This window comes from Vulpes vulpes, chromosome 11 (assembly GCF_048418805.1).
Source record: "Vulpes vulpes isolate BD-2025 chromosome 11, VulVul3, whole genome shotgun sequence".
Lineage (NCBI taxonomy): Eukaryota > Metazoa > Chordata > Mammalia > Carnivora > Canidae > Vulpes > Vulpes vulpes.
Genome location: NC_132790.1, coordinates 8,768,318 through 8,789,163, shown reverse-complemented (window position 1 = coordinate 8,789,163; position 20,846 = coordinate 8,768,318). Strand labels below are relative to the sequence as shown.

Here is a 20,846-nt window from a genome sequence, read left to right as displayed (position 1 = left end):
CTGGCTATGCTCAGTCTTTTGCATTTCAATATAAATTTTAGATTCAGCTTTATCAAGTTCACAAAATTAATAAATATACAAAGAAACAAAAGCTGCTAGGACAAAGATCAACTTGTAAAGAACTATGAATAATGTTCTAAGTCTTCTTCAATGTCTTTCAGTAAAATTTAGAATTTTTTCCATAATATAAGATTTATTCATAAGTCATAGCACTGAAAAATATATTAATTTACCAGTTCACTAATTCTTTACTCTGCTGAGTCCAATCAGTTACTAAAACTGTCTACTGAGTTCTTAATTTCTATTATTCTATTTTCCAGTTCTAAGATTTCCACTTGGTTCCTTTTTAATACAATTCTCCATCTTGAACATATTAATCACAGTCATCTTCCAGTCTGGCTCCGATAACTGTTTTACCTGGGGGTTGTGGTGTCCTGTTACTAGTGTCTTTTTTCCCCTCCTTGTCCTTTTTCTTGATGTACTTGATGATTTTTTTTTTAAATTTTTATTTATTTATGATAGAGAGAGAGAGAGAGGCAGAGACACAGGCAAAAGGAGAAGCAGGCTCATGCACCGGGAGCCCGACGTGGGATTCGATCCCAGGTCTCCAGGGTCGCGCCCTGGGCCAAAGGCAGGCGCCAAACCGCTGCGCCACCCAGGGATCCCTGTACTTGATGATTTTAAACTGCATTCCAGATACTGGGAAAAATTACAGACACTCTATACACTATTCTGCCTCCAAGAAGGGCTCACCCTTCCCTATGGCAGGCAAATACCCTGAGAATCACCTTAATACAATCAGGACTGAGGGACGCCTGGGTGGCTTGGCAGTTTGCTTCTGTCTGCCTTCGGCTCAGGGCGTGATCCCGGGATCTGGGATCGAGTCCCACATCAGGCTCCCTCTGCCTGTGTCTCTGCCTCTCTGTGTATCTCTTATGAATAAATAAATAAAATCTAAAAAAAAAAAAAAATACAATCAGGACTGAGCCGATTCAAGGATCTTGGGTTGTGTTCCTCCAGTAGCATCATCTAAGAGCCTAGGATGTTTACTTATACCCCTCCCTCCTCCTTGATAAGGTTCTAAGCTTGTACTGTCTCCTCAATCTGGGGCTGCAGAGAACTTAGTTAGGTTTTTCAGAGGCTTCTGTTTAGTTTTTTAACACTGTCTTTGAAGCTTGGAATTCAGAGCTTATCCCTTGAGGGGGAAACTCAGGTCATCTGGTTTGTACTTGGTAGGAATGGTGAATAATGAGATTTGAACACTTTCACAAGTATATGCTACCAGTACACTATTTTTTGAAATGCGTTTCCCATTAAATGAATCCCATCTATTCTTAAAGGCTCAACTCAAGCAAATAAAATAGCAACTGTATATTCTGTAAAGTACCAAGCTCTATACAAATACACTTCTTTTGGAGAACCTTTTCCAATTATCCAGCTCAGTGATTAGAACCTTATGTGAACTTATCTATTCTCCTAGGAGTCCTCTTCGAGTGTTAACAGAAAGTAGATGCCAAGGAGCAAAATATGTAAAATGCAACGAATTCACAGAACACAGTTAATACTTACATGTTTCCATTCATGTAGATAAGGAAGATATATCTTCCCATTTGCATCAACATGCTTTCCCGTTTTAATAGTCATTGAACTAGTAGGCTTAACGAAACAGATAGGGGGATTATATGGGTATGTGTCCAGCAGCCAGAGGCATATTGGAATATTATATATATTACCTGAGAGAGAAAGAGAAACTTCAGTTACTCTGTTATTTTTAAATAATAGGTTAGTAAGGCAAGCAAGACAGCTACAACTAAGTAACACATAATAGAAAAATCACAAATATTTTATGTTTCAAAGTTCTGTTTACGATGTTTCTCAAATCTCTAGTCTGTAAAATTTTCAGCAGGATGAAGGAGCTAATTGATCACTACTCTGCCAGTGTCTGCTTGCTGCTCTAAAAACATTCTTTACAAGTTATCTTATGGCTCAATCCATTCTTTGCAATTTGACTCCTGTCATTTTAGTTCATAAGGTTCACTGGGAAAGGATATAAAAGGAAGACCACAGATTTTGGTGTCCTATCAGAAAGTGATACGATAAGCTACATTTGAAATTCCCTTGCCAAAAGCCAGACTATAAAACCTAATCCAACTGCCAAACAGATGTTGATTGGTGGCCACAGTGTGACTAATCCATATAGTATTTTCTGTGGTAGTTACTCAGAATCAATGATGTTATTTCCTTTTGTTTGCATTAAGTAACAGAATCTTTCTCAGTTGAAGAATTTGACTAAATGTAGTCAAGTTGAACGGTGTTTCAAGGGATTCAATAGTTAACATGCTGACTATAATGATCTCCTTTTCTTACTAAGCTCAAAGCCCAATGTCCCAAGTAATCATCTGAATGGCCTAATGTAATTCAGATACATTTGTTCCCCTTAGAAACAGTTTCAAATCATCTAAGTATATACACCTAAATTGCACTTAAATGAAATCAGTTGTAGGACTCTGGATTTATTTTTTACCCAAAATTTCATCTACAATGGGAAAAAATCCAACTCCAATAGAATATACCCTAACATAATACATTAGTGTATCTCCATCACCCAGAATTCTTTGTTTTTTGAAAACAAAGAATTAAAAAAAAGAATTCTACAGAATTACTTAGGCTTAGGAACTATGCCATATAAACAATGGTGAGGGAAGAGAAAAGGTTTATTTAGGTATGTCTATCTATCATAAATGTCTAATTATGCCATAGTTTCCTGCCTCCCTCTCCCCACCATATAACTATTCTCCTGCCCAACTTATCTCCTGAGGGCAAAGGTGAAGTCAATAATCCTGATTTTACTCAGTCCACCCAAAATTCATCATAGCTACTTTATACAATGCTGATGCTCAAACGTTTTCTCCCTCTGCCTGGAATGTCCATTCTGATATAAATGGCTGACTCAGCTTTTAATAGTAAATTCAAATGTCGTTTCCTCCATGACCTTCCCACATGGACTTCTTATTCTCCTCTGTAATCTCACAGCACCTTTACATTTTATCATTCTACAGCAGTTACAGGATACATTTAATAACTATTTGCCTCCTCTGTTTTTCCTATTTGTGTAAGTTCTTCCATAGAAGGTACATCCTTTATGTATGCCCAGCCCCATTCCCTATGCCTCATGCACAGCAAATACTATATAAAATCAATGGGTATGTTAGAGAGACACAGATCTTAAGTAGTCCTGAGGAATAAGCAAGAAAAAGAGCTGTCCAAAAAGAGAACAGTTGTTCATGAAGCTAAAGCTCCCTTATCACTGTAAGTATTCCAGCAGAGGCTGGCTGACTGGCTAAGAAAAGACATAATTATCCATCATTAGCGTTAACATGGACTTTATAACTATAAATAATAGCTATTTTTTGATATCTGTTTATTACATACCAGGCTCTGTGCTAAGTCTTTGCATGATCACAATGAATACTTTTTGTAGTTCGTTCTATCATCCAATTGTTCACTGTCACCAAAATGACAGATCACAGAGAACTGAAACCTTACTCCATCCTGACTTTGAAGCCCCTATCTTAGCCATTAGACTACACAGCTTCCCACTGTTGGAAAAGTCTGGATGCGATGGGAGACTGAACTACAAGGCATCAAAAATCTCTAGGTGTGCCTGGCTGGCTCAGCTGGTACAGCACATAAGTCTTACTCTCAGGGTTGTAAGTTCAAGCCCCATGTTGGCTGTAGAAATTACTTAAAAATAAAATCTTTATTAAAAAAAAAAAAAATCCCAGGATGCCAGGGTGGCTTAGCGGTTTGGCACCTGCCTTCGGCCCGGGGCGTGATTTTGGAGACCCAGTATCGAGTCCGTTGGGCTCCCTGCATGGAGCCTGTTTCTCTCTCTCTGCCTGGGTCTCTGCCTCTCTCTATCTCTCATGAATAAATAAATAAAATCTTTTTTAAAAAAATCCCTTTCTAGTTCTAAGATTCCCTGCTTCTATGAAACATCAAACTCTTCTAAAACACTGAGCATTTATTTGTTGATAGGTTTTAGTAAAGAAGGGGAAAAAAAGTTGAAAATATTAGGTGCTGCTGCCAAATGCAGTTCAATTAGAATAAAAGTTAAAATCTCTATATTATCATTAAAGTCAGGTGAAAGTAGGTTTAATTTACTTATTTACTTGTAAGTCTTCGGCAACCTACTAGGTGAATCACAATGCATCTATACTGGAAACATAAATTACATAAAATCTTTACCTTTATAAGGCACAGGAATTGTTCCAGTGAGGTTCATGAGTTCCCTGGAACTGCCATCATTAAAAACTGAAAGGAAAGAATAATGATTCAATCATGAGCATTTTCACAGATACTCCCATATAAATTATTCTTTCAGAAACGCTGGCTAAAACTCATTACCCTTGAAAGGAGCTAACTTGTTAATGTCTCATCCCTTTTGTCCAATAACAAAATATCCTTTGTTGATTCACTCGTGGGATCAGCTTTTAAATGAGTAAAGAAAAGATGCTTTGAATTACTTGGAAAAATGAATGTGCTAGAGTCCCAGCAAATATAAACTCTCGGTCCCCAACTAATATGATTATAAAGTTACTTACAAACTACCATCAACTAATATCATACTAAATATTAACCTAGGATCACTAAATTTTAGATTGCCCAGATGTTTATCCCTACACAAAGTCATTCTCAATCCCAATGTAGTACCAAACCACAGTATTAAAAAGAAAATGTTTTCAAATAGACATCTTTCAATACAAGTATTTCTCATATCATGCAGGTTTCTCTGCCTGTAACTGATTATAACTAGGGTACATTATATTATATGGACTGCTATTATTTGTAATAATGATTTAGATGAACACTATCGCTTAAGGAAAAAGCTGTAATGTGCAGTACAAGAACACAGGACTGTACTGTTGATCTGTTTATACTTAGTACTGACAATTATAATCTGTGCTATAATTTATTCTGATTATGTACTTTCTTAAAAAAATCACCTTATTTAAATTTAAGGTTTTAATTACTGTAAAAGCATGGTGATAGCAATGGTTTAGACTTGGTCTAGCCATATAAAGCTATGTAAAATGTATTCAGTAATGCTGGAGTCACTGTCAGTTTAATGATTTTATTTATTTACTTACTTTGAGAGAGAGAGAGAGAGGAGGTGTGCATGTGAGCAGGGGTAGGAGTGGAGGGAGAGGGAGAGAAACTTAAGCAGACTCTGTGCTGAGCAAGGAGCCTAACATAGTGCTGGATCCCACAGTCCATGAGATCATGACCTGGGCCAAAATCAAGAGTCTGATGCTTAGCTGACTGAGCCCCCCCGGCACCCCTCCTTGTCAGTTTAGACAAACATATTTATTCTTTTAGCACGCAGTAAAAACCATACACTTACTGTAAAGTTCTAGCCCAGGTCACTTTTTTCCCCTTCATTGAAGCCATTTTTAAATTAACTCTAATTCTAGTAATAAGAGGTTTTCCCAGATCTAAATATCACAGTACAGTGGGTGGACAGGAAGGAGTATTGTGCCCTATGTTTGGGAGAGAAATTCCAGTTCATGTCTTTACTATTCAGAAAATTCAGGACTGCTTGTCCCTCTGTTCGATCTTACCTCTTGTCATCAGGCTCCTAATGTTTCCAGAGCCCTAGCAGCGAGTAGAGTTTACACTGAGGACTGCACCTACAAAATCCAGCCCTTTGCCCTCAGTGCCGAGAGCCTCCTAATGGACAGGAGGTGGCAGGGGTTCTCTCTGGGCCTTGGCACATGGGGGGTTCACAAGGACATGGGGTTGGGAAGATGACATTAGGATTGGTGGGGACAAAAGATTTTTATTTATTTATCCACTTTGAGGGAAAGAGACAGAGATACTGACAGATAGTGAGAGAGAGCACAAGTGGGGAGGAGAGGGAGAAGCAGGCTCCCTGCTGAGCAGGGAGCTGGACTGGGGGGGGGGGAGCTCCATCCCAGGACCCCAGGATCTCAACCCAAGCAGAAGGCAGATGCTCAACCAACTGAGCCACCCAGGCACCCTATTTATTTTCTAAAAGAACTCTAGGGGCGCCTAGGTGGCACAGTTGGTTGTCTGACTCTTAGCTTCAGCTCACGTTATGATCTCAGGAGAGGGAGATCGAGCCCCATGTAGGGCTCTAGCATGGAGTCTGCTTGAGTTTCTCCATCTCCCTCTGCCTACCTCCACCCCTGCCCCACGCTCACTCTCTCATAAATCTTAATAAAAATAAAAACAAAGAACAAATCTATGTATTGTCATTTCTTACTTAACTCTCAATTTTTTTCACCTCAACAGAAAGTAGATACACAGTCCCCTATCTACTCTATAGCATTAAGGACCACGTTAAAAAAATGTTTTCTTCATCTATAAAATGAAAGAGATATTCCAGAATGTTATTTTGCAAAATGGGTTCCTAAGAATATAAAGAAATGCTCTGGGGAGAAAAAAAAAAGTTCAGTACTTAATTAATTTTAGGATATACTGTTTAATAGATTCTCTTCCCTCCCCTCTTGGTGAGGCAGAAACTACTAGCATATTAAAGGCTCTGAGAAATCTTGCTGCAAAGAAATCCATTTAATCTTGTTTAATTCATAATTGCTCAAACTTGTCCCCTCATCCTAAGGAACATTCTTCATAACTATGGAATAAAATTTGGCGAAATGATAAACTATTTTTAAGATCCTCTCTAGGTCTAAATTTGCACAGTTCTGCTATTTTTTTTTAAACTTAAAATAATTAAACAAATATGTTACTAGATTGTGTCATTTCCTATCTCCCCAACACTTTTATTAGATGGAGGTTCCTATAAAGGAAAAATGAACAAACATAAAAGAAAATGGGAAACCTACAATTAACAAAAAGAGTAAACTCAAAGTAATTTTTAATATAAACTCACCATATGAATCCAATACAGGTTTGAGATCTTTGTATAAAGTAATAACATTGACAGTTTCACGTACAGTTAGGTCTCTGTATTTGTACTGAAAAGCAAAATCACACAGGAATTTAGTTTAAAACCAATGCACATATTTTACTGTGAGGCTAATTTTCTTAAAATCTTATTTTCTTAATAGCATTCTTCTTAAAAAGTATAATGGTTCTCGCTAATCATTAACATTAATTATAGCCTGAAGGCACCTTGATACTTTCTCTCCTGCTCCCTATTCAAGTCCTATACTCACTTCCATTTTAGCTCTTCTTTCCAACTCGAAAGACCTCCACCAAATCAAATCTTAATCTTTTTTCAAAGACCTAGTTTTCATCTCTCTCCCCCTTCTTAATGAATCCTTTTCCAGACTTCCTTTTTGGCCCATAGTGATCTCTCCCTTTCCTCCAAACTCTAGCATTTGTTGTCAGTACCAGCTATTTTGCAATTTATCACTTACTACATATTTTCACACCCCCGCCTTGTACTACTACACTCCAGGAAAAAGAGGAACCTGGCTTACATGTTCTTCACAGATCGGGAGCTCAGGAGAAAGGGACCCCCATCTTATTACAATACGTCAAAGCACACCAGTTAACAAGCCCCATCCATGTACACAAAGTTCTCAGTCAGCTTTTAGTGCTTCTCTCTCAAAGACAAGCAATCAGCTATTCCAAAAAGAAAGACTCCACGAAGCAGGACAGAGACCAAAACAAAAAGAAAAGAAGGAATTAAGTAATAGAAGGAATGCAAAGAGCAGAAGAAAACTTCAAAAAGAATCAGCATTAATACCTTCAAAGAAATGCTGTTGTATCCATGAAACAAGAACACTCAGAAGAAAGGGCTCTTGGACATAAAAATGCAATCGTTGGGAAACAAGCAATCAATAGGAGGATTAGAAATATATAGTCAAAGAAATCTCAGAGACTAGTGCAGAAAGACACAGTGGTAGACAATAAAGGAGAAAAATTAGGAAATAAATCCAGAAAGTGTACTGAAAGGCCTCTCTTCAGCATGTCTTGCCTTCTTTAGGCCTGAAGTCCAAATTTTTCCCTCCTATGGGATCAGTACTATTAGCACAGAAACCTGTTCTCATTTCTCCATCTTATTCACACACACACATTCCTGACCGCCCTTCCCCTCCAGCTACAACCACACTTCTCATACCACTCCCTACATTTGCTGTCAGTGATTGCTCTTTTCTTATTCTTTTTAGAACTTTTTATTATGGAACATTTCAAACAAATCCAAACATAGGCAGAATAGTACAATGAGCACCCTATATCCTACACCCGGCTTCAACCATAATCAGCTCATAGCCAACCATAATCTATAATCTCATTCACCTTTCCCTCCTCCTGTATTATTCTGCAGCAAACTGTAACAGCATATCGTATTGCCCATAAATATCTGTGTATATCTTTAAAAGCTTTAAAAAAGCCCACCATACTAATATCATACTAAACTAATCCATTTCCTTAAAATTATCAAATATGCAGTTGCATGTCATATTTTGTTTGAACAGAGATCCAAATAAAGTCCACACATTGCCATTTGCTTAAAGGTCTTTTAGGTCTTTTTTAATCCACAGGTTCTCTCTCCCACCCTTCTTTTCATAACAGTTTTACTGAGATAATAACTCATATACAATTCACACATTTAAAACAAATTACGTAAAGTTCAATGGTTTTCAGTACTGAGTTGTGCAACCACAATTTAAGAACATTTTCATCACTTCCAAGAGGAATCTGTACCTGTAAGCAATCATTCCTTTATGACCACCCCCCACCCCCCAATTTACCCCAGAAAACCGCTACTTTGTTTCTAACAATTTGCCTATTTGGGACATTTTATATAAATGGAATCATATAATATGTGATAATTTACAACTAACTTCTTTCACTTAGCATGTTTTTAGGCTACATTCATGTTGCAGCATGTACTAGTACTTTACTCCTTACTGCTGAAGAATATTCCATTATAGGGATATGGGATATTTTATTTGTCTATTCATTTTCAGTGGGCCCATTTCTATTTCTGTCCCTTGGAATCTATTTGTTAAAGAAACTGCTCAATCTGTCCTACAGAGATTCTCATGCTTTGGATTTTGCTAACTGCATCCCCTTGTTGTACAGTTTAATATTTATGTTCCTATGTCCTTTATATTCCCTGTGAATGACTAATTGGACCTAAAAGTTATGATCTTTCTCATGATTTTTTTTTTTTACATTTCAGTTCTTTGCCATACCTCTTCTCTCCCCCTCTCCGTTAAGATCATTCCACAGATGATGGTGTTTTTCCATCAGGTAGCATATGTTATCTGGGTATCTCTCTGTGATGTTAGCAACCACTGCCGCTAGATGCCCACACCCATCCTCTTCAAATGCACTCCAATCAGGCTTTTGCACTTCCTGTGAAATTTACTGTCAAGGTCTCCAGTAACTGCCACAGGCTATATGCAATGGCCAATTCTCAGTCTTCATCTTACTCCACCTGTTAGCAGCATTTGACCAAGTTAACTCCTTCTTAAACCATGTTCTTCTATAAACTTTGAGGACACCAGTGCCTGTTTTCCTCCTCTCTGCGGTTGCTCCTTCTCAGTGTCTTTGCTGGTTCCTTCCCTTCCCTTAACCTGTAAATATTAGTGAACCCTACAGCTCAGTCCTTGGTCCTCTTCTTTATTTCAACTCACTCCTTTGGTGATTCTCTTATGGCTTTAAATACCATTTATATGACATTAACTCCCAAATTAAAAAAACAAAACAAAACAAAACTCCACTCTGAACCTCTTTTTGAAATTCCAGGCATGGATAACCAACTGCCAGTTTGATATCTTCACTTGGATGTCTCATGAATGTCAAATTTAACATGATCAAAAAAAAAAAACTGAACTGTTTAATTTCCCCCCAAACGTACTCCACCTACATTCTTCCATTTCCACAACCAGCTGCTTAGGACCAAACCCTTGAAATTATCCTTGATGGTCTCTTCTTCACATCCACAGTGAATCTGTCAGAAAATCCTATTAGCTCTCCCTTCAAAAATATTCAGAACCTGATCACCTCTCACTACTTTTGTGGCTATAATCCTGGTCTAAGCCACCATCACCTTAGCATACTACTTAATGTAGCTGAGTTTTTCTTGCCTTCTTTAAGAATTTAAATTCCAGAAGAATATTTTGTCTAACTGCTCACTGTTCTATTCTTAGAACTTAAAAGAGTTTGAGGTGCACAGCAATCTTCAATGAGTCAGTTCTCTTTTACCTATTTAGTAGTGACTCCACCTCTGGGAATGCTGTAGATATACTGTGTAAGAATATGGGTAGTTGCCTACATGAAAAATGAAAAGTGTTATTTGTGTAAAACAAGTTAGACTAACGGTGACACTGTACCTCTGTTAATTGCTAAAATGATGATACCTAAAAGTTATACTTAAACTGGGAGCCAAGATAATGCTAAAAGGTAAAGAGTATAACAAGATATTAAAAATATCATATGTTGTATGTCCATTATACCTCAAAATAAATAAATATATAAACAGACATTAAGTCAAGACAGGTGGCCCCAAGAACCATGACAGGTGTGGCAGTCCCACAATCAGGTAAGGAGCAAAGGACCATCACCCTGGCATTGTGGCAAGGGTCCTGGCTAACAATTCCTATTATCACACCAAATCCACCCAGAAGGCTAACACCTGAAGCTAGCTCTCCACCAGAGAGAAGAAACTCTACGAGTCCCATTTATTATTCTACTTTCTATTCCAACCTATCTATTCGTAGCCTGGATAGAAAAAATACTGATACTCAGAACGGACATTATCACTTGCAGGAGACTCAGTTTTTCAGATATTGGGCTGAGAACCAAAAAGTGGGTTGAATATCCTCTCCCACCTATTTTGTATATCCTTTTTTTGTTCTTAGGGTAAAACAGAGGTTGGAGGGCGGGGGAGGCAGTGGAGATATATATATATATAAATCTTCTAAAGATGTTCTGCCTCTATCTTTGAAGGCAGGTGCCTCTATGGGAAGTTTAGGAAACATAATTGTGGTTTTTAAAATTCACATCCATTATTTGAATATTTTTTGTCCTTATAAAGACTTACACATACAAACTTACTCCTTTATTCCTTTATTAAGGAATAAACCTTAATACTATCAATTTATTTATTTATTTATTTTAATACTATCAATTTAAACGTCAAAAATGGCATGGAACAGATACTTTCCAGTCACATGATATGTCAAACAATGTAGTGGTCTTTTAAAGTAATATATAAATGTCTGAACATGGACCTGAGCCATAGTCTACTAGGGCTCCCCCAAACCTCTTCTATAATTAAGAATAACTACTTTAGCAAAAGAAATTAAGAAGCCTAGAAGAAATTAGACAACCAAGAGAAGCTTTATTTTGAAAACTGCCACTTCCTCTTTGGAAGTTATTTGCTCTTTAGCCAAAGACTAGAGGGACGATTTTATGGGCGGGCGGGCCGGCAGGCAGGCGGGCCGGCAGGCAGGCGGGGCGCGCTGCGTACTTTTCAAAGACATGTCTTACGACACAAGTGCGTGTCTTATTATTTTTAATAATAAAAACTGCTTGACCTACTTCGATTCCTACCATTCTTGCTTTGACAAAAGTATCCAAAGCTAACCCACTGAACTGGAGGGAGAAGATTCAACTCTCAACCACGTTACATACATTTTATTCCTAATTGGCAAACTGAAAACAGAAAGGGGGGGGGGAACCAAACAAACCACAAACCCCACTATCACCCAGTTCACGGTTATCAGGTGCCACATTTAAAGTAATCATCAAAACACTGTATTGCTTTAAAACGTATACTTTTTTTTTAAGAAATTAAATATATATATATATCTATCTATCCTGGTCTTGAACGGTTGGAGATTATAGATTCAAAGCAAACAGGTCTGCGCTGCAAGCAGCATACAATCAAAACCGGTTGTCTCATGTCATGGAATGAACTCGAGGAGGTGTCGAGGGGCCGGTATTTGGGCTCCTCCGGACGTTTTCACTTGTAAGCGAGTCCATCGAACCCGCAGCCCCCGACCTCCGCGGGCCGGGTGCGGAGCTGCGGGAGGCGCGGAAAACTGAAAAGGGCACAACGTGTGGGGGCCGGGCCGGCAGGGCGAAGGCGGACGGGCCCTCCACGGGGACGGGAGCGGAGGACCCGCTCGCACGGAGAATTCAGTCCAAGCCGGGCCGACCGCTCCCAGCTCCGCCCGCAGACAGGGGCCGGGCGGCAGGGGGCGGGGGCCTCGGCTCCCGGCTCCGCGCCTTTGTTGACCGCCGCCCCCCCGCCCCCGCCCCCGCCCGGCGACGGCGACCCGGGCCCGGGGCCGCAGAGACGCCGGAGCACCGCAGAGGGCCTCGGGCCTCGGGCCGCCGGGGACGCGCGCCGCGCTGAGCCCCGCCAGGCCCCGCCGGGCGCCGAGGGCAGCGGTGGGCGCGCGCCGGGCGGCAGCGCGCCGGGGACTCACCTTGGACACCATCTTCTTGAGCTGGCTCTCCGACACCGCCATGGCGGCCGCCTCGCGACTCCCGTCCCCGCAGGCAGAGGGTCAGCCGCTCCGGGGCCGCCCCAGGCCGCCCCACACAGTCACACACCTAGGAGCCGGCCCCCCACCCCCCCGCCTCTAGCGACCGGAAGTCGGCCGCCAGGCCGGCTCTTCCGCTTCCGTCACGTCACTTCCGGGGCCAGCGGCGGAGGCCGGGAGCGGCGCGGGCGGAGGGCTGTCGGCCGCCCGTCGGGTCGGATCCCGGGCGTCGGGGGAGCCTGTTGCGAGGGGCGAAGCCCTGCCGTGGGGTAAGCCGAGCGGGGGGTCCACGGGGGCCTTAGCCCAGCGGAGCAGACGCAGGAGGGGAGCGGGAAGGTCCTGCTGGGAGCCTCGGGGCCGATCCACCATGTGGGCCGCGAGTCGGAGGCTCGCCCTTGTGATAACGGAAGGCGAGAGCCCTGGCCTGCCTCCTGGGATGAGGCTTGCCTCAGACGGTGCCCAGCGCCTGACTCCCGGGTCTTGTTCTTTCAAGCATAAAAGTTCCCCAAGCTTCATGCAGGGGCCCAGGCGGCGACCCCCCCGGAAGCCCTTCCTCCGGCTCAGAACCCCCGTGTGGCCTCGCCCAGGTCGTGGGGGGCGGGCTCCTCCTCGGGTCCTCGTACGGACCAAGAGTGGGTGCTTGATGGCCACGGTGTCTGCCGTCCGTGCACGTTCCTCGCGGCCGTTTATCGTTAGTCGCTGTCGCTCCCACCGCCAGCTTTCGGAGCACACCGTGTCGGTCAGGGTGTGTGAAGCCTGGGTGTGAGGATATGAAGCGTGATCGTTTGCATGACGTTAGCTGAGTGCTAATGAGGAACAGGCTGTGGTATTAAGCCCCTTCTATTTTTTTTTTTGACATTTTTAACATTTATTGAGGATTCTTGCCCAAATCTGTCCATATCCTAATGGTTACAAGGTTTCTGACTCCTCCGGACTACTCCTTCCAGTACATTAGAGGGGGAAAAAAATCTCATGATTTCCAATTCCACAACAATAAAACAATGCTGGAAACTGCCATAAGAACACAGGTGGGGAAAAACAAGTCTTTTCTAAGAACCACAGCAGTATAAATTTAGGAAGGACACAAAATTCTAAATGAATCAAACTCATCAAATTATATACATTAAATGTATAGTTGTTTTTTAATGTTACTCATACTTCATTTGAGTGGTTTTAAAAAAGAATCATGCCAAAGAAAATCATGATTTTTGGCTTAATCCTGAGTTAAGAATATTAATAATTTGCCCAAAATGCATATGGCCTCCTATGATGATATACAATTTAAAATCTAATACATTATAAATTATTCAGAAGTACCCTTAAATATTTTTAAGCATTAGAAACACACATGATAGTTACAAGTAGAAATAATACCCGCAAAGTGTTCTATATTATTATCCCAGAGACACACCATAGAGGTCTCAGGTTATTAAGAAAACATCAAAAAATGTTTTGTATATTAAGAGTATGTTTTTGAGAGTGGGAAAGAATAACAGCTTTCCCTTTGGTTTAAAATACTCATCAGCCTGAAGTCCTGAAACTAAGAAGGTGTAGCCGTCTCTGGAGGAGTTAGAACTGCAGAGAAATCCAGCATGGAAGCACACCTGTACTTCCCACTCCACCCCCCACCCCCAAACCCTTTGCCAGGCGAGGCTCAGGTTCCCACTTTAAAAGAAGTTAAGGGGGATCCCTGGGTGGCTCAGCAGTTTAGTGCCTGCCTTCAGCCCAGGGCGTGATCCTAGAGTCCCGGGATCGAATCCCACATTGGATTCCCTGCATGGAGCCTGCTTCTCCCTCTCCCTGTGCCTCTGCCTCTCTCTCTCTCTGTCTCTCATGAATAAATAAAATATCTTAAAAAATAATAAAAAATAAAAGAAGTTAAGGTCACTTCTATTACAGAAGGGTAAACGTTTTTGGTAGTATGAATGACTTTTTCTTCTTATTGAGTAGAATGAATGGTAATTTCTGAAATGCTCTTCCAATTTAAACCTAAGAGCCCCTGCATCTCAACCCATGAAGCCACAAGCCCCAGTGGAGGCTGGAGGGTAACATTTGCAATGCCCTAGCCTGTGTCCCTGTAAGCAGGAAGCATGGAAGGTGTGAGCAGCCTACAGTCCGGCCATCAGTTGATTGTAGTTCTCTTTGTACCATTGATTATAATCACAGCTGTGTCCCTTTTCGTGCTATTGAAAGCTCATTGGAGGCTTTTCATTAACACCTTATTCCTGTGAACACATTTAGGGCACAGCATATTGTCCTCCAGCTGTGGGGGTGGGAAGTTACAACTGGGAGCAAGAAGAGGGAGCATACTCTCCCGGCTTTTCAGGCACCCAGGCTTGTCCTGCATGAAATTGCAGGTGAACCCAACCTTCTGTGTCTGCAGGCATACTTCTCCCATGGACCACACCACTTGACACCATGGGCCTCCTGTGGCGATGCCACTGTCTCCATCTTCCCAGCCCTGGCTGTAGTTCTGGACCAGGAGGCAAACACGGCATCTGGGGCCAAAGTTGTCACAACAGTATTGACCCACTCTAGGAAAGCATGAGACCCCTCGGGGGCAGCCACTTCAGGAGGGTAGGTTCCAACAGAAGGTATCTTTGTTCCAGGACTTTCCAGAGACATTTCCCCCTTGTCCATCATCAATCTTCTTTGTCTGTGTGAGAATCTTGGCATCCTCTGCGGTGACAGGAATGTTCTTCTTTTGATCTGGGTAAGTATATTCACAGATTCGCTTATGTACATCTAATTTCTGGCCTTCGGTGCTCAGCTTGAGTTCTTGGCACCAGGCAGGCCCGCAGGATGTCTCAGTGAAGCAAGCTGGGTGGTGACAGTTTCAAAGGTAACGGAGGAACTGGGATTTTCTTCCAAATTCTTACTCTTGTACTCTTGCCTTGTGCCATCTTTTCTGAACAGGAAGCTTCGCCTTCTTTCATAGATCTTTTCCGTTTGGTCCCACTTGCTGAGGTTCCTGGTAACTTTGGTTCACCAGAAGCCTGCTGTTTCTCTTTGGCTTCTTCAGATACAGGTTGGGATTGGCCAGCCAGATAGTCTTTCCCCACTTCGTGGAGTTCTTTTTGCCTTTTGGTTTCTCCATATCCAAAGAGAAGTCAAGGTTGACAAAAGGAAAAGTCTCGCCCCTTCTAAATCCACATGTGAGGTCACAAACAGAGGGCCTAAATGAAACCATGTGGAAGTATCTTCAATTACTGCCAACACACAGGCACAGGCTAACCCAACAGGTATCAGGTTTTTGGATATGGACACCATGTGTTGGTTAAAAGCACACAGCTCTATCAACCCTAACTATAGGGCAGTCTGTCTTTCCGCTGCACCCCTTTTGTGTCACTTAAAAGCAAAGTAGTTCTCAAACTGGTCTTAGAGCCACAGCTAATTCAGAAGTACCCTCAAAGCAACTGTGCTTTTTATTAATTGGGAAGTGCAGGTAATAATACATTGTTTGAAATTTTTTTTTGCTAAAAGTAATTTTTAAAAGCTTGAAAACAATTAACAAAAGCCAATCTCTTAATTTTGCACTTAAGAATAAATAAATATCCTGGGTACTGTATCAATTGTATGAAAGAAATTTTTCTCAAGAAATTTTTCTCAGTTTCCTTCCACTCTTTCAACAAATTAGGCATCTTCTGGTGATATCTTTTTTTAGGGTTTTATTTATTTTTTCATGAGAGACACACAGAGAGAGGCAGAGACATAGGCAAAGGGGGAAGCAGGCTCCTTGTGGGGAGCCCGATGTGTGACTCCATCCCGGGATCCTGGGATCACACCCTGAGCCAAAGGCAGATGCTCAACCACTGAGCCACCCAGGTGTCGCTTGTGGTGATTTTAAAGTCAAAGTTTATTTTACTCATTGTTCTTGATATTTAAGGAAAGCTACAATGTAAATTGGAAAATAAAAGATCTCTGCACCACAAAATCAAAGCATTTTAATCCAAGCCCCACTAAAAATCATAACAAAAACAGATGCTGCATGATTTTGGAAAAATGAAAAAGTGAAAGTTAAACAGAAGAACCGTGAATGGCAATTATCACCAAATCATAGTGAGGTAGTGGTGAGACTGCTTCTTGACTTACATATGGTACTTACAACATGACTGATAATACTCAACATTTAAGGAAATAACTGACAATTATTTCTATATGGTGGGCTTCTGCAGGGCAAAGGCTATTACTCAACTTTGAATACTCAAATTCTAACACAGTATTTGGGATAGCAGTAGATGCTCAATAAGTATGTTGTATTGCATTCATTGACCTTCACTTCTAATTAACAGAGTGAACGCTGGGTAATTCATCTATTACACAGTGTTTTGCAGTTAGGCTGAAGAGCGTATTAGAAATTATCTAATTTCTAATTAGATCACAGATACTAGAAAAGGCTAGTTTGACAAATACAAGAAATGGTTCTTTCAGTTTTACTTCCCTATTTCATGCAACACGACAGTGAGGATACGTTGTTAAGAGTAACACCAACATAACCTACCCACGTAGTGAACTTACACAGAACTAATCCTTATGTCTTCAAATGGCCATGGTTTTTTCCCTAGGTAATTCTCATGGGAATCTTTCAAATTTATTCTATATTTTTCTACTTTCTTAAACATGAGACACTGAGTATAATTTCATTCTATGATTTAAGCTCATTATAAGCATCCATTATTAAATCAGCATTCGTTTCACTGTTTCTAACTAGGATGGGTCTGCCCCTTATAAACCACCTGGCTCCTATCTCTCCGACCAGGTTTGGATTTACCCATTATATGCTTTCAAAGACCCTAGGACTTCTTCACAATACTAATTATACTTGCAATTGTACATTTAGTTGTGAGAGTTGATTACTGTGTCTCCCATACTACATTGTATGGACCACACAGGCTTGCACCAAGTCCAGGTTTGCTCCCCACTGTATCTGCAGTGCCCAGTATAGAGCCTGGTATGTTGTAGGCTTCCAGGCAATACCATCTGAACGAATAAATAAATAAGCAAACACCTGTCTCACTGCACTCTCTCCTTTGCTGTTTGCTGAGGGCAAGTCTGGGAAGTCAGGGAATCAACCTTTCAAAAAACTCTGTTGGAATAAAAAAGAAAGACAGTCCCTACATGAGAGTAGAAGTAATCCTGCCATAGTGTACAGAACCCCAGCTTTATGGTCTTGTAACTATTTTGGCTGTTAGGCTTTTTCTTCCTTCTAGCACTTAGAAAAAGAAGAGGCTGTGTGGATAAGTGCCCCTTGGCCGTGACACCTGGGCACCTCAATTTTCTCCTCTATAAAATGATAAAACCTACCTGAGTGGATTATTTTCAGTATTCAATTAAAATAATAAAGTGCTCATCATCCTGCCTGAAATAGAAGTGTCAAGTGTTAGCTATTACTATTAGTTGTGTGTCACATCTGTAATAATACGCTTTCACATATGAAGTTATTGTTATTGACCCATAAGGCAAGCATACTCTGAATCGTTTCTTCAGGAGTGGATCTGTTCAGAACAGAGAACAGCCAGTTCATCTTACCTCTTCCCCTTAAGACTATTGGTTTTTATGAAAGCCTCATATTTTACCTTTAAAGTAAATTGCTTGGCTTTTTTTCATAATCTATTTCCACTAAAAATACATCTTTCTCTATGATACTAATAACATAATAGGCTTTTAAAATGTTGGAGATCTATTGTATAGCCCAAGAAGAGGTTATAAAAAAAAAATTTCAGAAAGGATAGCCCCATTGGAAATTTAACTACACTTTTTCTTCAAATATTAAAAATTTTCACTTAACCTTTTACTACTTGAAAGTGCACATATCAAAAACTTGAAAGTGCACATAAAATTCTTTAATTTTTTGGTAGCTAATTAATTTGAAGAGGAAAAATAAAATGCTTTCTCATAACTACCAACTATATTTTAAAGAAGAAACAATACCTTAGGCCAGGGATCTTTTGAAAGTACCCCTAGCAGACTCTGTCAATCAATATTGGCCCTTCAACGTATTGTGTTTAACAGTCAAGGAGTCATTTTCTTTTAAAAATATATTACTTTCAAAATATTCCCAAAGTGCTGAGTGTGCTATTAGTTGAGGATCCATAAATTTAAATGATGCATATTGTAGATGAATGTCTACTTCTGCTTGAAGTTTAAAGAATGGTTTAGATAGCTCAAGAGCAACAAAGAAAATTAGATTTTTTCCCCCTCCTTATCTAACTCCCTAAGGTCTCAAATTACAAAGCTAACTGGAAACCTACATAACCAAGCAGTTTGTAAGGGTAAGTAATAAGATATAGAAGTTCTCAACCCTATATATGTTGGCAAAATTAAATGACCTTTCCTTCCTGGTTAACAACTTTAAAATCAAAGTTTTAACTGTTGTTGGAGATCATGGATTGATGATGAACTGCTCTGGAGTTTCTCAGTCACTGTATCTTCCTTCACTGTGTTTTTGATGACTTCAGATACCCCACTGGTTCCTACGATGCAAGGCAAACTTAAGAACACTTCACTATTTATATCATAATATCCCTGAAATGAAAAAAAAAAAAAAAAGAGTTTATGATAGTGTTAAGTCACTGCAAAAAAAAAAATTTTTTTAAGATTTTATTTATTCATGAGAGACAGAGAGAGAGGCAGAGACATAGGCAAAGGGAGAAGCAGGCTCCCTGCAGGACTCGATCCCAGGACCCCGGGATCACGACCTGAGCCAAAGGCAGATGCTCAACCACTGAGCCACCCAGGCATCCCACTGCAAAAAATTAGTATCACAAATATGGATACTTCCCTGCTTTTCTAGTTGTAGTATAAACAGATATGAGTTGAACTTTTGTTTCAACCTTAAACAAAAAAAAATTGTGTTCATTTAATTTCCAAACTCACGATTACTTAAGAAAATGTGTGTGAGACGGGAGGCATGTGTTCAGAGACAGCCGCTCTGTGGGGAGGTGAACTAAGCCTGCTAGTAGTGGGTCGGAGGCTGAGAAAAAAGATGATCAGGGTGGACTGGGGAGGGGCCCAGTTAAATACAGTAACCTGTTTTAAGCTTTCCTTTCCAGGTTTTATTTCCCTCCTGATATTTTGAAGTTTTCAAGAAAATGTGGTGAAGCATTTGTGCCTCGTCTTAGCTGTGCTTTAGGGATTTTATGCTTGGGACAGAGTAGTCAAGGTCAAACTGAACTGGAGAAGCAGACTGACGACCAGCTAAGACAAGCTGGCATGTCAGTCTGGGGTGACATGAATGGCTGAGGTGCTAAGTGACAACCAGAAGAACTTTATGGAATACACAAACATTTCTTGAGCCTTCCCCAAAATCACATTGGGTGGGAAGAGGAGAAGAAAGCTGGAAGAAGTCCAGACTTCCCATAACCAAGCAGGACAGGACTAGACCAAACTGTCTCCTCCAGTGTGTTATTCTAAAACATAGTGATAAGACACTTGAGTTAGTATGAGCAGCACTTTTTCTGGATTTATATTAATAATACAAAAGTTTAAAAACTTTTAAACTTTAAAACGAGAGTACGAAAACAGCAATTACCTTTGCTAAAGTTGATACAGAATGTACTTTCTTTTTATCGTTTACAATACTGTCAACCAGGTCAGCTACTGATAGTCCAACAGACCAGGATCTTTGACCTTTAACCCGTAACAGTTCCATGGCTCTAGGTTACCAAAACAAAAACAAAAAACTCAGGAAATTAACAAAGTATGCATTCAGTTTTAGACCATTTAAAGTATTAATTTTTTGATTCAGAAGTAACTTATATAGCAATTGTCAGGAAAGCCTACAAATAATCTAATGATTAAACTTTTCTTAAAATGTCAGGCAGGTCATTCACAGAGAGAAAATACAAATAGCTTAATATCATAAAAAGCAGCTTACGTCTACTAATACTTAAATATGAGTTAAAATAATACACCAGTGTCACCTATCAAAATAGACAAATTTAAAAAGATTGATAAATACTTTTGGAGAAGCTACAGAGAAACAGGCATTCCCATAACTGCTGTTGAGAGTGGAAGGTGATATAATCTTTTAGGAGGAAGATTTAACAACATCTGATCTAGAAATTCCTCTTGAGGGATTTTATTCCACTACAAAATGCTCAAGTATGCAAATATATATGCATGTTTGCCTTGTGTGAGACAGCAAAAATTCTGGAAACAACTCCTCAAAAGAGGGGTGTTTCAATAAATCACTATCCAAATGTAGTACTGCATAGCTCCAGAAAGGAATGAGGTATATTTATATGTAATATGGAAAAATGTCCAAGATTTATTATAAAGGAAACAAACTAAGTTTCAAGGTAATATGAATAGCATACATTTATTATTTTACAAATAATAAAAATAATA

General features: G+C 40.3%; 2 protein-coding genes, 1 long non-coding RNA gene and 1 pseudogene across 7 annotated transcripts in view; 1 reads left to right on the top strand and 3 right to left on the bottom strand.

Moving 5' to 3' along the window:
• Window positions 1-13,253, bottom strand: part of TSG101 (tumor susceptibility 101) — a 44,551-nt gene extending 31,298 nt beyond the window's left edge. The window contains exons 1-4 of the mRNA XM_072725444.1: window positions 12,441-13,253; window positions 6,917-7,001; window positions 4,249-4,314; window positions 1,570-1,733 (exon numbers count right to left, since the gene is read on the bottom strand). Coding sequence (XP_072581545.1) covers window positions 1,570-1,733; window positions 4,249-4,314; window positions 6,917-7,001; window positions 12,441-12,482 — 357 coding nt within the window. The 5' untranslated portion in view covers window positions 12,483-13,253. The remainder of the gene's footprint in view (window positions 1-1,569; window positions 1,734-4,248; window positions 4,315-6,916; window positions 7,002-12,440) is intronic.
• Window positions 12,698-20,846, top strand: part of LOC112911567 (uncharacterized) — a 40,740-nt gene continuing 32,591 nt past the window's right edge. The window contains exon 1 of the long non-coding RNA XR_003233389.2: window positions 12,698-12,766. This is a non-coding gene — a long non-coding RNA (uncharacterized lncRNA). The remainder of the gene's footprint in view (window positions 12,767-20,846) is intronic.
• On the bottom strand, window positions 14,562-15,879 carry LOC112911574 (developmental pluripotency-associated protein 4 pseudogene; annotated as a pseudogene).
• UEVLD (UEV and lactate/malate dehyrogenase domains) overlaps window positions 16,420-20,846 on the bottom strand; it is a 50,254-nt gene continuing 45,827 nt past the window's right edge. For 4 of the 5 annotated variants that reach the window (XR_011995078.1, XM_025988176.2, XM_072725442.1 and 1 more), the window contains 2 exons: window positions 20,029-20,152; window positions 16,420-19,022 (listed from right to left, as the gene is read on the bottom strand). Coding sequence is in view for 4 of the 5 variants with exons in the window: in XM_025988176.2 (XP_025843961.2) it covers window positions 18,855-19,022; window positions 20,029-20,152 (292 nt within the window). In the remaining variant the exon portion in view is untranslated. Of the gene's footprint in view, window positions 19,907-20,028; window positions 20,153-20,846 lie in introns of all 5 variants that reach the window. The other variant, XM_025988177.2, reaches the window with a different exon arrangement.